We start from the raw sequence: 15690 nt of genomic DNA on the forward strand, positions 1-15690 counted from the left end.
TAACAAATTTTCGTTCGCTAGTTTCAATAGGGTGCTGTCAGTTTTGATATTAGACTATTAGAGTGAATTGAACTATTATCAACCTATTAAGTAACAACATTATTTGTGTTCTCTCGTTGTTTTTTACGATATTTGAATTTTTAAGTCAGTTATGAGTATGTGAAACATTAATATTTTTAAATGCTCAAAACTCACTTAAAAATTAAAATATCGTAAAAAACCAATGAGAGAACACTCTATTATCAAAACTGACGGCACCCTATTGAAACTATAGCGAACGAAATTTGATACGACACAATATGGGTCATATGGGTGCGACGTCCTCTTAACATTTAGTAAAAATCTATAAAAAATGCAAATCGATAAATTTCCGGTCATTAATTGTTACAGATATATATTACGAATATGAAGATATGCATAATGTGCATCAGTGGTTAGGTAGCCATAAAATAATATAACGTTTAGGCGTATAGCCCGCGTGAGTAAGGAATTAATAACATTAACTAAAAATCATTGTTTTTTATACTTAAAGCAATTGATAATCAATGGTTTAAACACTTTAAACACAGTATAATATATTAATATATACCTAGATACACCATACACATCATACAAAATATGTGTTGAAATGTATATTATCATTGGTTAAATAGGTAATATACTTGTATATTTAATCAATGGTAGCATGCAGTGACGAAGCCAAGAGGGGTTTGGATATTTAACCCCCCCCCCCAAATTAAAATTGTTTTCCCTTAATAAATGTTTTATTTATATACGAAAACTGTAAAAAACTTGGTTTAATTTAAACTTGATGTATATTTTAAAATCGAGGGGCCCAAATGCCCAGTATTCTAATAAATTGCACTTTTTTTTAAGGAGAAAGAAACCTCAAAACTTATATTTAATTAATATTCATAACTCATAAGTATTATAATTTATAACTATTAAGTACCTAACAAACATTATTAGTTGATTTCGATTTCGTTTACCTACGATGGGCTGCAATGACATAATATACAACCTCGCAGAGCACGACGAATAGTGAATAGGTACACGCTAAATGTAGGTACAATAATATAATAATATATTTTTACAATATTATACTTATTTACATTATGCTATACATCCGAACAGCTATTGCCTGCAAGTACGAGTGCGGCACACTGCAGGCAGCAATACGGCGGCGTTAATCTCCGGCGGAAACCTTTTGTTGTCGCCGTCGCCGGTGTTTTATTTTTTTGTTCAAATCCGTTCGGAGTCGCGAAAACCGTTTGTTCGTGTTGTCGCGATCGTTTCCTCGGTGCGTCTCTACAGCAGCAGCCCGCACGGCGCCGCAACACTGCGACAACGGAACGCGCCGACCCGGCAGGTATAATAATAATAATATTATTGTCATTATCATAATATTATAATCTGCAGCCGCGCACGCTTTCTTTTGTGATTTGATGCCTTTTCGCATCGCGGTTTTACGTCATAGTATACATAATGCGTTATAGTGGTGGTGTGAGTCTGTACGCATTTATTATTATAATTCGCTTCCCCGTCCTTATTTTCTGCAAAGGTCTTTTCTTTTTTAACGCGACAACGATCGCACTCGACGCGCCGTTTTGATAATATTAATTGGTTGCTTTATTCTGCAGGGCGGTCCATCGTCGTATGATATAATTTTACAATATAGTGTTTTACAGCGTTTCCCGCATCACGCTATATATGTCTGATATATACGCACACGTCATCTGAATAATTCCTCGAGCGTTTAATTTTGTATTTTTTATCACTGCAGTAAGACTGCACCCTCTCTCTCGCACCTCTCAACTTTTTTAAATGACTTTATCTGTATTTTTTTTTGTGGATTTCCCGTATTCCGCACTAGCACAGAATTTACTTTAAAACGCAGATCACCGCGAATACTTTAATAAATAATAATACGGTACCTATATTATTATGGTTTATACGTTTATTCTAGCCTCCGAGTGATATTCTATATTATTTTAAACGCGCCGATCTGAAAATATATCAAAACAAAATATAAACTATGCTAAATATTTCGAGAAGTCGTGTAATTATTATTTAAAATAAAAAATGTGTACCTTCTACGCGGAACTATACTGATATAGGTCGTAATGATTATGATAATATAATACAAAATAACACTGCCTGCGAACCGTTCACGCACGTCGACGCCAAACGAAACAAAAAATACCTTTAAAAATAGATTTTTGAAATGGTCTATGCGCGGTGAGTATAGGTATACGAAGCCTATAAACGTATACATAATTTATAAATTAGGTGATCATTTTTAGTATACTTATATATACGTAGGTGCCTATTGGATAATATAATATATTAGACAACGATCGCGGGCTACAGATCGATAAATCAAATTCGAGTATATTATAGAGGTAGCTTTCTGCGGGATGTACCTATAAACGCCGGTCGTCGTGACCCCGGCGGACGCGCGCGCGGCAGGTAGATATAATAATATAATAATAATATTACAACAATAATAATGTAATAATAACAGTAGAAAAAAAACAACTATAGCCTATTGTTTTCGTGCAGTTTTTTTCTTTTCGGTTAACGATTATGCATTAGAACATAAGGGCGAGAACACGCCCACCCGACATCGTTCTATACCTGTATGGTATATTATAATATTATGTACACACACACACATACACACACACACATACACACACACACTCACACATTATGGATGCGTGGTAACATGGATGTGTAGAGAACACCGTGAGAGAGTTATAATTGCTGTCCCGTGCGCGCGCACACAAGAATGTTGTCGGGTTATTTATGCATTTCATATTAGGTATAAGAAAAAAAATATAATACCAAATAGTAATCATAATCGTTTTGACGAGCTGTATAATATTATGTTTTTTTTCATACCAACTCGTGTAATACATATCTAGATTCTACCTGGGTATAATATGGTCGTCGCCTCGTTGGTCGGTCAAGCGAAATTCGTTTTTAAAGTTTAATTCGATTTTGAGCATTTTTTTTCTATATACAAATATATACATGCTTCTGCGAAACGGTTTGAAGTTAAGTTTGTGAAAACAAGAGAACAATGTAGGTATTATTCCAATAGAATAAATTATGAGAAATATGAATGCTGCAGTGGTTACAGCGACAATACGTGTACATAAATATAATATAACTTACTGATAAATTCAAAAATGTTTTTTGCTCTGAATTTATAAATTGTATTTTTCTGAGGTTCCGCAGTGTTTTTTTTCATGGCTATCGTTTTGGCCAAAATAATTATTATTGGTACCGATTTTGGTGGTCCTCGAATCGTTATGACTTTAATCAAATACCTAATAATAATTCTCATTGACAACAGTTCCATGAGCTGCTATACAAGTGCACGTCGTGTTATAATTGTTGTTTTTTTAAAAACGAGTTTTATAGTGCACACTACGCGTATTATTGCAATGCGTGTATTTTTTTACGAACTGGAAACTTAAATAATGTTGATAAAAAGTATATACGCGACGAATAGACAGTTCAAACACTTCAAACACGTTTAGGAGTCGGGACGCGTCAAGCGGTTTTACAAAATAATAAATCGTTTCTGTCACACCGTTGCGCCATACGCATTACTTTAATGAACAAATTATCGCACCAATTTTTATTGTCCACTATCGTCTATATCAGCGCTTCTCAACCTTTTTGCAATGGCGACCTATAAATTTAATCTTTATTAGGTACGCGACCCCCCCCCCCCTCAAAAAAAAAAGTATGCCGTAAATAAATAAGATTTTTATTATAATCCATTTTATCATTGAGTTTTTTATAAAATACAATACGATTACAATATACTGAATAATAATAACTTAATAAATAAATAAATAAAATAAATTATAATAAAAATATAAAATACAAAAAATTAGTATAATAGAAAATTTAGTGTGAATTTTGATTTTGGACACTGTTGCATAAAATTTCCCACTGGGGTACAATTTTAGATAAACTAATGCGCATGTCATGTGTGACATCTAATCTGTTTCTTTGTTTTGTTTTAATATTGGCCATGGTAGAAAATCCTTTTTCGCACAAATAAGTGGTAGGAAAAAGTAATAGTTTTTTTATTGCATTAATTGAAAGTTCTGGATATTCATTATATACTGCACACCAAAAATCTATAAGAGTTTCATTTTTAAATTTATGTTCATAAGTTTTATCACAAGAAAGATCGATAATCTGAGTTTCAAGAAGTGTATTGAAGTTCAACTCTTCAATAGAAACAGTAAAAGGATTTTCAATCCATTGAAAATCGTCATGAATATCTTTTGGAAAATAACTATTCAATGCAATTGATATTTGATTTAAATGCAATGAAATAATTGTTTTGATATCATTAACATTCACTGAGTCGTCTTCTTCTAGAAACTCGCTAAGTACAAAAAACATATCAATATTTCCTATTTCTACTTTTTTTTTGTAAATAATAATTTTTTTTTTTGAACGAAGCAATTTTTTTGATTGATCAAAAATGTCAAAATTTTTACATTGCATCGAAAATTTAAATCATTAAGTATAGTAAAAATATCTACTAAATATGCCAACTTTATCAGCCATTTATACTGTCACAAAAATAGTTTTACGACTAAAATAACTGTAATCGTAACTGCTAGTCGCGACCCATCAAAAAAATTTCACGACCCAATGATGGGTCGCGACCCATGGTTTGGGAAACGCTGGTCTATATCATCTATTAATAATCAATAATAATATCAAATATATAAACTGTTATTATATGTACGTATACAGGATGTAACAGATAGAACTGACTTTTGGAATAACTTTTGTTCTAATCAATGTTCAAAATTTTTTTTTATATAATTTATAGTCACTTCCGCTACACATTATACTAAACAAAAAATTATTTTTATTTTTTATCACTGAAAATAAAAAATTTAAATAGCCAATTTGTGAATCTGATTATAAGTACAATTTCGATAGTAAAAACATTTATCTAAGTCAAGTAGTTTATAGGTATCAATATTTTTTTAATTAAATGAATTTGGAACGTAATAACTTTTTTCAAAATATTTTTTTTGGGAATTTGCTGACATGAGTATATTTCTTAAATTATTTACTAATCATATAATTTTAACAATTTTTGTCATATATTTAATAGCATTCTTTTTTTCATCAGGTCTTTCTGTTCGACTTGTATATTTTAATTATGAATAATTGTTGTAATTTGGAGCGTTGGAGACTATACAGCAACATACTATGTATATTATGTACAAATATGTAAAATGACGATGAGTACCACTTTACAGTTTACATCAACGTATAAAGAACTTCATTCGTAGAAATTACGTAGGTGTATATGATGTGGTATATTATACAGACGCGTGTGTAGACTTTTATTATCAATATACTATTATTAATTTTTGCAGGGCGTTCCTCATGTCTTTAGAGCTCAGAGCTCCTATAAAGTTTAAAGTAATTCAGGGCGTATTTATATAGAACAAGGTTTATAGGGATCGCGCAGTGTTGATGCAGGTAAGCTGCATATTATATTTTAGTATAGAATATAAAGATATAGAATCATTTCGATAAAAGTAAGTAGGTATTCGAATATATGTTTTTCTGTTAACAATACTTATTTAATACAAAACACACAATACTAATAATAGGTTTTAAACTTTAGTATATAATATACTTACTACCTACATAGGTACTATATTAAATGTTACGTATAATATGTATAGATGTTATAACTTATAAACGTACGGATTTTATCTGAAGGTCATTTTCTCGTGGTATAATTATTGTATTGGAGGTAGTATTCAAATACATATTTTGAGAGTTTTTGGGTAGGTATATATTAATACTTATAAAAAATACGCTTTACGACACTGTTTCACGTAGGTATACCTACTGCAGTGAGCTGGCACGCCCTGCTACAGCGCGGGTGTGCGCACACGCCCATACCACAGTATATTAATTACACATATATAGGTACCTGGGTATATTATATTATACTTGAATAGGTGACATTGTTATTTCAAAATTTTGGTCTTCCCGTGAGTTTACCGAACGGAGATCACCGAACACCGGGATGCGTACGGATTGAAGACTATATATATATATAGGCACTCTGGTACTATTATATAATATTATGGTTGCAAAATATGCAGAATACGTGTATTGTAATGTATATACTAATAATATATAATATCAGTCTCACGATAATCGTTTGCTGAGGTCGTTTGTAGTGGTCGTTGACACCGTCGTTGGACACCATAATATAGCCTGTAAATGTTGCACATCTCGAAATCGGAAAAATTTGTACATTTTCCTACCTATTTGAAATGTTGAAGCCGTTCGCGTTACCACGCACCATTTATGTACATTCGACAATCATTTTGAATTTTCGTCAATCATTAGGTAGGTGATATATTTGTCGGAAAAAGATTCGGATGAACCGCAGTCTCGTCGTGCTCTTTGTTCTTATTTACGTGTATTTTTATAAGATAATAGTACACAATGTTCTGGACATAATAATGGTATAGTAAGTTATTATACTAATTAGTAATAAATAATAATTGTAATTGTATTCATATTTTATTCATAAGGCATTTCTAATATCAGTAGTCACATTTAGTGCTAAATTCGTACGAAATAGAAATTAATATGTATAGATAATCCTGCAGTGTACTACTTGCAAATATGCAGTAGGTACCTCATACTTCATAGGCGTGGCCGCGTGGGTATTCATAAATAATTTAACGGGGATGTTTAAAAATGCATAATACATTTCCCCCCCACTTCCCCACAAAACTATATTTTTTAAATTTAAATAACATATTTTATCATATTAATAATATGACAACAATTATTTAAAAAACTGTACTTATTACAATCCACAAATAATCAATAATAAAATAAAATAAATTATATTACAGATAAAAAACACAGAATACTGTAACACAACGCTGTGAATTATATGAAAAATATTAATAATAATGATAATATATATTTTAATTTATAGTCTTAGAATTCATGGTTTTATATATTTTTAAACGTTGTGCAAATGTTGTGCAGTGTAAATTTGGTTAAAATCTGGAGGGCTCGGGCTAGAAATATCAATTGACACGTATTAAAATAGTTTATTATACTTACGAGGTCAAGTTAGGAAATACTTTGGGGGCTGTTAGAGTTTTTTGGGGGCTATGTCACTTAAGCCCCCCCCCCCAATTTACGCTTATGACCATTATTGTTATGACTATGGTTTTGAGACATAAATAGACCGTGGTTATGACATTTTACTGGACAGCTGTTTATTTTGAGATGGTGTGTTATTATGCTCACCATGAAATGTAAGCTCACAGATTTTAATAATAAAGTATAGAAATATTAATTTACGTAAATATTCGTATTTCTTCGTTGTATAAAGAACATTCTTTAGTTTTTTATTCATTGATTCTTAATATGCAAACAAAAAATTCCTATTTATCATTTCAGGATATTATGTGTATTACAATCTCATTGACCAAAACGAATGTAAAGGAATAATTAAATAATTTGTATAAAGAAAATAGAGTAAAACACAATGGTCACAATGTATCAAAAGTGGGTATGTGTATGTTGCTCTGCTGTACAGTAGGTTACAAGTGGGTCAATGTATAAAGGATTGTATTAAACTTGAATTCAATGATATAATATCATTGTATAAGAAAAACGATTCTGAGCGGAGACCGATTGTCAGTCTGGATATTGTTATTATTTATTATATCTTGTAAGTTAAATTTATATTTTAAAAGGTATTATTATTTTTTATTCGTTTCTATGCTGGTAAACAAAGCGTTAGAAATTAAAATCCCATTTTTAGTGGTTTTTCGTAATTTGTCGGTGGTTTTTCCTGTGGCATTAAAAAACTATTGAGAAAATCAAAAAAAGACCTTTCTAAAGTACTATCTTGATTCAATTTACTAAAAGATAAGGTAGGTACTGTATGTTGAAATCGAAGCACTCCTTCTGGTAGATATTTTGTATACAAGATATATAAAAAAAAAAAATAAACACCATTGTAAAAACCACTAGCTTCCTCACTCCGCTCAGAATCTAAAATACTAAAAACGTTATTTTAATTTAAAATGCAGTCATTTTTTTCAATGTGGTGAAATCAATAACGCAATCAAAGTGAGAAAATCCCAAATGAAGAAAAACTCTTAATTCGCTTTGAACTGTATTTTGGTTTTCATGTCCAGTGACAAATTTATTGTATTCGGTATTAACGTAGGTAAATATATAGTAATAATATATTTTACAATAATTATACTTAACGACTTAAGGTGAATAACAAAAAATACACCTATATAATATGATAATCCTCCCCTAGGAAATTTATATTTTTCATATAGGTAGGTACTTTTAATAGCATCAAGCTGTAATGGCGCAGTGCATTTTTAGACAACTCTCAACTGAGTGCTACCTTATTTTCGAGTGTACGTATATTTAAAAAATAATTGGGAGGGATGGATGGCTGGTCCCATGGTGGCGGTTACCGTAGTCACGGTAAATTATAATCTAGACTATAATAGACTATAATCTCCCGTGTTATAACTTATAGCAAACTGCGCAGTTGCAGTGGTCGCGTGAAAAAACAATTATTAAACAATCCATGGCGTCCGAGCTGTGCGATAAGAGGCGTTATCTCTATTACCGCTTACCAGCTATCAGTTTCTGCGGTTAACAGAGTCGTGATATTTTGTCTTCTCCGTGGCAAATTTATATAATTTACCAGAGATTTTTAACAACCGACGTCGACGTCGTAATCACTTTTAATTTCTATATCTAGGTCGTGATATATCATTGTTCGAAACAGAATAATAATATATTTTAGTATACCACGACATTACCACGGACTTTTGCTCGTGCCCGAGTTCCATACGTGCCTAAATGGCTAAATCTGTATAATCATCATTATTGTAGTGATGCGTATCACTCGCCTTTCAACTGCAGCTGCCGTATTGCAGTAGTGTCGTCTCGCCGACTCGGAACTTACTGTAAGTAACACACGACGCTCGTGCCGACGACGGATAGGTGATCATCATCGTGTTTTTACTACGCAGTAAAATATAAATCATAGTCACCGCTTACATGACGTACACCGCCGAGACCGAGGCGGCCGCCGCGGCCGCGGTGAACCTACTCCGCGACAACGTCCGGTTGTCCGGAACGACGGGCACCGGCGCCGGTGGCCCTTGGTACTATCCGCCGACCGTGGTCGACGAGGACGGTCGCCTGTGGGGCAGCTGCGCCGACCACATGGAACGGGTGCTGGAGAACCGGACGGCCATCCGACATTACTACCGGTCGCTGCAGCCGGACGCGCCCGCGCCTCCGCTGCTGAGCCGCGCCGGCCACGTGGCCGTCATCGAGGCGTTCGCGGCAGATCTGCTGGCGTACTACCGGCCGCTGCTGGCCGCTGTCGACCCGCTGCGCAGCGACTTGGGAGCACAGACCGTCGTCCTGCTGGCCGAGGCCAATGTCCTGTACAACATCGTGTTGGCCATGCGCCCGTGACGACCCGACCACGGCCCCGATAAGCTCGTGCGATGAAAATCCATCGATCGGCGAAAAAGGAAAACGGCAGTCTTGTAATATAATATTTATTATAATATTTTGTTTTTGTCAATAAAATGTTTTAAATCGTCACGTTGTAGCCGTCCGGCTGTCTATGTCATATTGTTTTTGACCAGGTACCTATAGCTAAAATATAAATAAATATGATAGTTAAGTAGGTAATATTATTATTAATTTATTTTTAAGAATACGAGCAGAAGCCCAACGTTCTAATATTAGGCAAATTACAGTCAATTTTTAGTACATTTATACAATAATTAAAATATATAAGGGGGGACGGAGTGGCCGAGCGGACTAAGATAAGGTTTGATATCTCGGCCGCGGGTGCCATTTTTCTTCGGCCAAGTCACGGTGTCTGGAGAACAAGTGCCGCCATCCCCCACCCGGGCATGGCAGATACCTACGGATGCCCACTTGAAAATCTGCTAAAATAACACACACGTGTTTTCTAAATCTATAATTTTTCCCATACAAACAAAAAACAAAATAGCTAATGGCCATAGTTTCAGGCTTCAGGATCAATAAAAAAAAAAAATAATATATAGCAGGTAGTATAATTATAACTAATTTTAATACTATATGCAAATGTGGTGAAGTTAATGTGCGAAGAAAATTCGTATATGCATTACAATACCTAATTAATAAGTAATAATAAGTAATAAGTATAAGGTAAAGTTGTACATCATACAATAATTATATATCATACTATAGTATGGTATTAAAGGCAGACAATATTTTAAATAATAGTATACAAGAGTTTTGGTCGTTCAGTTACCAAGGAGTTCTGTTGTCAAAAATATTATGGCCTATATGAAAGTTGGGTAGCGCTAAGTATAAAAAAATAGCACCTTAAAATACACACATAGGCAGTACAACACGCGACAATTTTCCGGGTATAATATTACGGGAGACAACACGATTTACGAGAAAAATTTTGTGAGAAAGCATATTAAATATGTAGTTAAATAATGAATTTTGAAAATACAATCATCTAATTGGAAATTTCGCATAGACGTGCACGCTGCATTATTTCAAATCATTTTGAACAATATCAACTAGAAATAAGAAATAACCCCAGAAATAACTGTAGCGTATTTTCATCATATTATAAAATAATATTCCCCGCGTCCCGCATTACAATACACTATCCAATGGCAACCAATATACAAAAAAATAATAATACTAATTTCTACTATTACTATTATAAACTGCAACCAATGGAAACCATTTAATAAATGAACTTATTTTATAAAATAATTAAAAATAATAAAATAAAAAAAAGTGGGTAAGTGGATGTTGCTCTGCTGTACAGTAGGTCACAAGTGGGTCATTGTATAATGGATTGTATTAAACTTGAATTCAATGATATATTATCATTTATCATTGTATAAGAAAAACGATTCTGAGCGGAGACGGTTTGTCAGTCTGGATATTTTATATTGTTATTATTTATTATATCATGTAAGTTGAATTAATATTATAATATTACTATTTTTTATTCGTTTCTATATGGTGATAAACAAAGCGTTAGAAATTAAAATCCTTTTTTAGCGGTTTTTCGTAATTTTTGGGTGGTTTTTCCCGTGGCATTAAATAACTATTGATAAAATCGAAAAATGACCTCTCTAAAGTACCATTTTGATCCAATTTGCTAAAAGATAAGGTACTATATGTTGAAATCAAAGCACTCCTTCTGGTAAAAATTTGTATACAGGATAAAAAAAAATAAAAATAAACACCATTGTAAAACCACTAGCTCAGAATAACCTCCGCTCAGAATCTAAAAACATCATTGTTAAACCAATATGTTCTTAAAAATTAATAATAAGGTATCAACAAAAATTGATTGATATTCCAATAAAAATACTCCGCCAAAATAAGTATATACGTTGAGTATAAAAAAATTGTTATTCGTTTCATAGCCTAATCTTTGAAGTCTCTATAGATATAATTTATGTTAAAATAGTCTGCTAAATAATTTAACTTAACATGGCGACTTGAGTTAAAAATTAAAAAATACTATAGCACAATGATAATACATAATAATATAGCCTAATATCATTGAAATAGGTAGTGTATTACTAATCAAATGTTTTAAAGTCGCCAAGCTAAGATCAATTATTTAACAGACTGTTTTAACGTAAATTACATCTATAGTTCAAAGACTTAGCTATAAATTATATCACAACTTTCAGAGCCGCTTTTTTACACGGAATTTGACAGATTCACGGAATTTAATTATATCACGGACCTAGCAGAAAAATCATATATTTTGGCTGGAAGACCTGACACTTGACAAATTCGGCATAACCATAAAACGAATACGAAAAACGTATCAATAACAATCAATAATATGTATAATAATATAACTATAATATAATATAATTAATCGGCATTGCGCTTCACGATGCTCAATAACCTGATAATATATAGATAGGTACCTACTTGTTAAAATTAAATCCGCCGTCTCCTCTCCGGTCGTCACATAGTACCTATTATAAATATATTATCGTTATCTGTGGATCGACGGCGTAAACATCAGTCAACACATATATTATAGGTGTATTATGACATGTGTACAACTGTATTATTATACAATATATAATATAAGATATTATGGAGGGTGTCACGGTTTCGTCTGCGTCGTGGAAAAACGAAAAGACGGCCGTCTCGACGAAACGGAAACACGTGTCGGGAATGTGTGTGCGCGTGTTAATTAACTCAATTAATAACATTACAAGAGGCGCCTCCTATATGCAATAATAATAATAATATAGTAATAATAATAATAATAATATAATATCATATACGCCAGTTTCGTGGGATTTCACGGAAAATGTGCGCATATTTTGTCTCCTGGAACGCGGCGGCGGTGGTTTTAACGCCGTGTAAACGACACGTGACCGCCGCTCGCGCTCGCATGATATATGTGTCAATGTGTATGTGTATGTGCGTTACAACCGCATTACCGCAAACGCGGTTGACAAACGGCTCCCGTCAACGCCGTCTGGTATCCCTCGGTACGTTCGTATTATATTTATATACACATAATTACGACCGCGCACCGAAAAACGGATTTTCGGCCACGGGCCATTTCTTACCGTCCGTCAAAACTTTGACGTCCCGTTGTAGATAGGCTGAGTCGAGTATAGGGGGAGGGGGGGACGACCAAGTATGCGTGTATATAATATAATATTATAATATGCGACGATGACGCGATATATATATATATATATATATATATATATACTTGCGGGACAGGAAATCGTAATTAGTACTCGTCGAGCGGTCTGACACGCGTCGTTTGAGCGCAAGTTTCCACCGAAAAATGCTCCGGGGCGTCTGCGGGACACTGCCGCTGACTGCACAATATATAGACCCCTGAGAACCGCTGGATCCGTTCAAAATATAATATAGACTGCCGTTTGTGAAATGTAGAAATTTTCAAAAACCCAAAATAGCGTCTTACGCGTATCCCGCGAATTCCCGTGTAAAAACCAGAATGTCACACCTGCTGATCCCCTGGCCAGACCGTCGCTTCTGCGATGATCATATGGTGAAAAAGTTTGGCCTACCTAATAATTTGGCCATTTATTATACATTTTAAAACCGAAATGGTGCCACATGTCTACATCATACGTATCGACGTCGACGGGGCGAATCATCGATTAAGCCCACGAAAATTGTCCGTGCGGTTTACTATATCCAGATGCACCTTGTACATATATATAGTATATTATATTAGACACGTTTTGGTCTACTTATCTATGTACATGCAGGTTACGTATGCGTATAATATTATATTTAATATACCTACCGATTACCGTACCTATACTTATAAGTAGTTATAACCCGTGGTTTGGACGGTTTGGTGAGACTTTTAATCATCCACTGAACTGCGTATCCTGGCCATGATTTTGTTGTTTAGTGATCCGATTAAGTTGCTGTGGTACTGTACAGTGTACAAAATACTAGTGTAAATAGTATTATAATTGATTCGGTTTGGACACATCACATAGGTAGGTAATTAAACGTTTAATAATATTATAAATTCTGTAAAAAAATGTATTATCATTATTATAATTATTATTATTAATTTTAGATTCTGAGCGGAGCGAGGAAGCTAGTGGTTTTACAATGGTGTTTATTTTATTTTTTTTTTTTTATATTCTGTTCACAAAATTTCTACCAGATAGAGTGCTTCGATTTCAACATGTAGTACCTTATGTTTTAGCAAATTGGATCAATATTGTACTTTAAAGAGGTCATTTTTTGATTTTATCAGTAGTTATTTAATGCCACGGGAAAAACTACTGACAAATTACGAAAAATCGCTTAAAATAGGATAGCAAAGAATAAAAAATTATAATATTTTAATATTAATTCTAATTAAAGGCTATAATAAATAATACAAATTTAAAAATCCAGACTGTTAAACCGTCTCCGCTCAGAATCGTTTTTCATATACAATGATAATATATCGTTGAATTCAAGTTTAATACAATCCATTATACATTGTCCCACTTGTAACCTACTGTACAGCAGAGCGACATATCCACTTACCCGCTTTTTTAACATCGCATTTTACTATTATAATGTAATTATTGTAAAATATTTTACTGTAACATAATATTATAATATACATACAACCAAGTGATAACGACTCATTTTTTAATTTAGTATTTGGATTTGAATATTGTGATATTAAATATAATGATATTTTTTTATTAACCACAGTATCAGAGTAAAAATGTTCTTTGCAAATCTAAAACAATATAATAGTTTATTAAAAATATTCGATACAAATAGTGGAATTTCACGATTACGACGATGTATAATAATATGATACAGACTGCCAATTACAATTAGGGCTGGAACCTGAGAGATTTTAATTTTTAATGCCCTAAAAAATCTCATAAAATGCATGAAAAATGTAATTCTATGTAGGTATTATATTTAAATTATAATATAAAGTAATAATATGTTTCCAAACTTCTTAATCTGAAATAAAAAAATATCGTACCTAATCAAAAATTGTGGTTTAAGTAATAAATATTAAAACAATGCTTAAAAATGATGACTAATGTACCTATTATTTATAATAAAATAAAAATGTCCTCATTGTATATAGTGATGATGGAAGACAGTGAATCATTATTTCATCTGTACCTATATGAAATCTACTAAATCGTTACAAATAGCAGTATATTATTACACTATTATAGCCGATGTAATGAGTTAATACTAAAAAAATGTTGAGAAAATTATGTTACATGTAAATAAATAAAAAATATGTTTGATGTTATAAAAAACCTGAGAAAAAGCTATAAAAAAATGTTTAAAACATAACTAGTAAGCATTAACATAAAATGAAAAGAATACTCAAAATCTGTCTCTCGTATTTACTTATTGTTATATGACAGTCAACAGTATATTTAATATAGATACCACTTGTTTTCTGTTATTTTTTCTAACCATGATATTATTATTGTTGTTACTTGAATTCAAATGACTCGGGTGGAGTATGGTAATATGGCTGTATGCATGTGGTGACAGACCAGCCAGAAATCTGACAGGATTCAAAATTTTTCAGTGTATAATAATATACATTTTAGTGGCACATACCGACCACTGCTACCTACATATTATATATTTAATCTATTAGTTATAATTTATAATATTCTATACACATATTTAGGGTTTTAAAATTTAATGAAATTTATTTTCTTGAAAAATTCATGAAATGTTTATTATATCGAAAAGTTTATAGTCGTCACCTTGAAGTGATCATTTTTAAAATTTGATTTATTGTATGAAACAAAGATAATATGTAACATATTACATATAATTTATAAGTTGTTCAACAAATTTAAACATTGCTTTTCAACTCTTAAGTTACAAACTCATACACCAACTCAACATCATAACATATTTTTGAGAGCCATGGCTCGGCGAATGCATATTATATTATACTATATTATAATTATATTACCTACATGATATTCATTATTCACAATGTATAAACATAAACCACTCTTAATAGTCGTGAGTGACCTTTTAAAATAT

The 15690-nt window shown here is 32.4% G+C and overlaps 2 protein-coding genes across 2 annotated transcripts; one reads left to right on the top strand and one right to left on the bottom strand.

The window, feature by feature from the left end:
* Positions 1–3924: 3924 nt before the first annotated feature.
* LOC132951393 (protein FAM200A-like) lies at positions 3925–4431 on the bottom strand. Its single transcript, XM_061023205.1, has one exon. It carries the CDS (start codon positions 4429–4431, stop codon positions 3925–3927), a length of 507 nt encoding a protein of 168 aa, XP_060879188.1.
* Positions 4432–8818: 4387 nt separating this feature from the next.
* LOC132951056 (uncharacterized) lies at positions 8819–9696 on the top strand. The gene has a single exon (XM_061022750.1). The coding sequence runs from the start codon at positions 9139–9141 to the stop codon at positions 9562–9564; it is 426 nt and encodes a 141-aa protein (XP_060878733.1). The 5' UTR covers positions 8819–9138; the 3' UTR covers positions 9565–9696.
* The last annotated feature ends 5994 nt before the right edge of the window (positions 9697–15690 follow it).

This window comes from Metopolophium dirhodum, chromosome 8 (genome assembly GCF_019925205.1).
Source record: "Metopolophium dirhodum isolate CAU chromosome 8, ASM1992520v1, whole genome shotgun sequence".
In the NCBI taxonomy this organism is placed as follows: Eukaryota; Metazoa; Arthropoda; class Insecta; order Hemiptera; family Aphididae; genus Metopolophium; species Metopolophium dirhodum.

Coding starts and splice junctions, on each gene's coding strand:
- LOC132951393 (XM_061023205.1), bottom strand. CDS start 4,431: ATGTTTTTTGTACTTAGCGAGTTTCTAGAAGAAGACGACTCAGTGAAT.
- LOC132951056 (XM_061022750.1), top strand. CDS start 9,139: ATGACGTACACCGCCGAGACCGAGGCGGCCGCCGCGGCCGCGGTGAAC.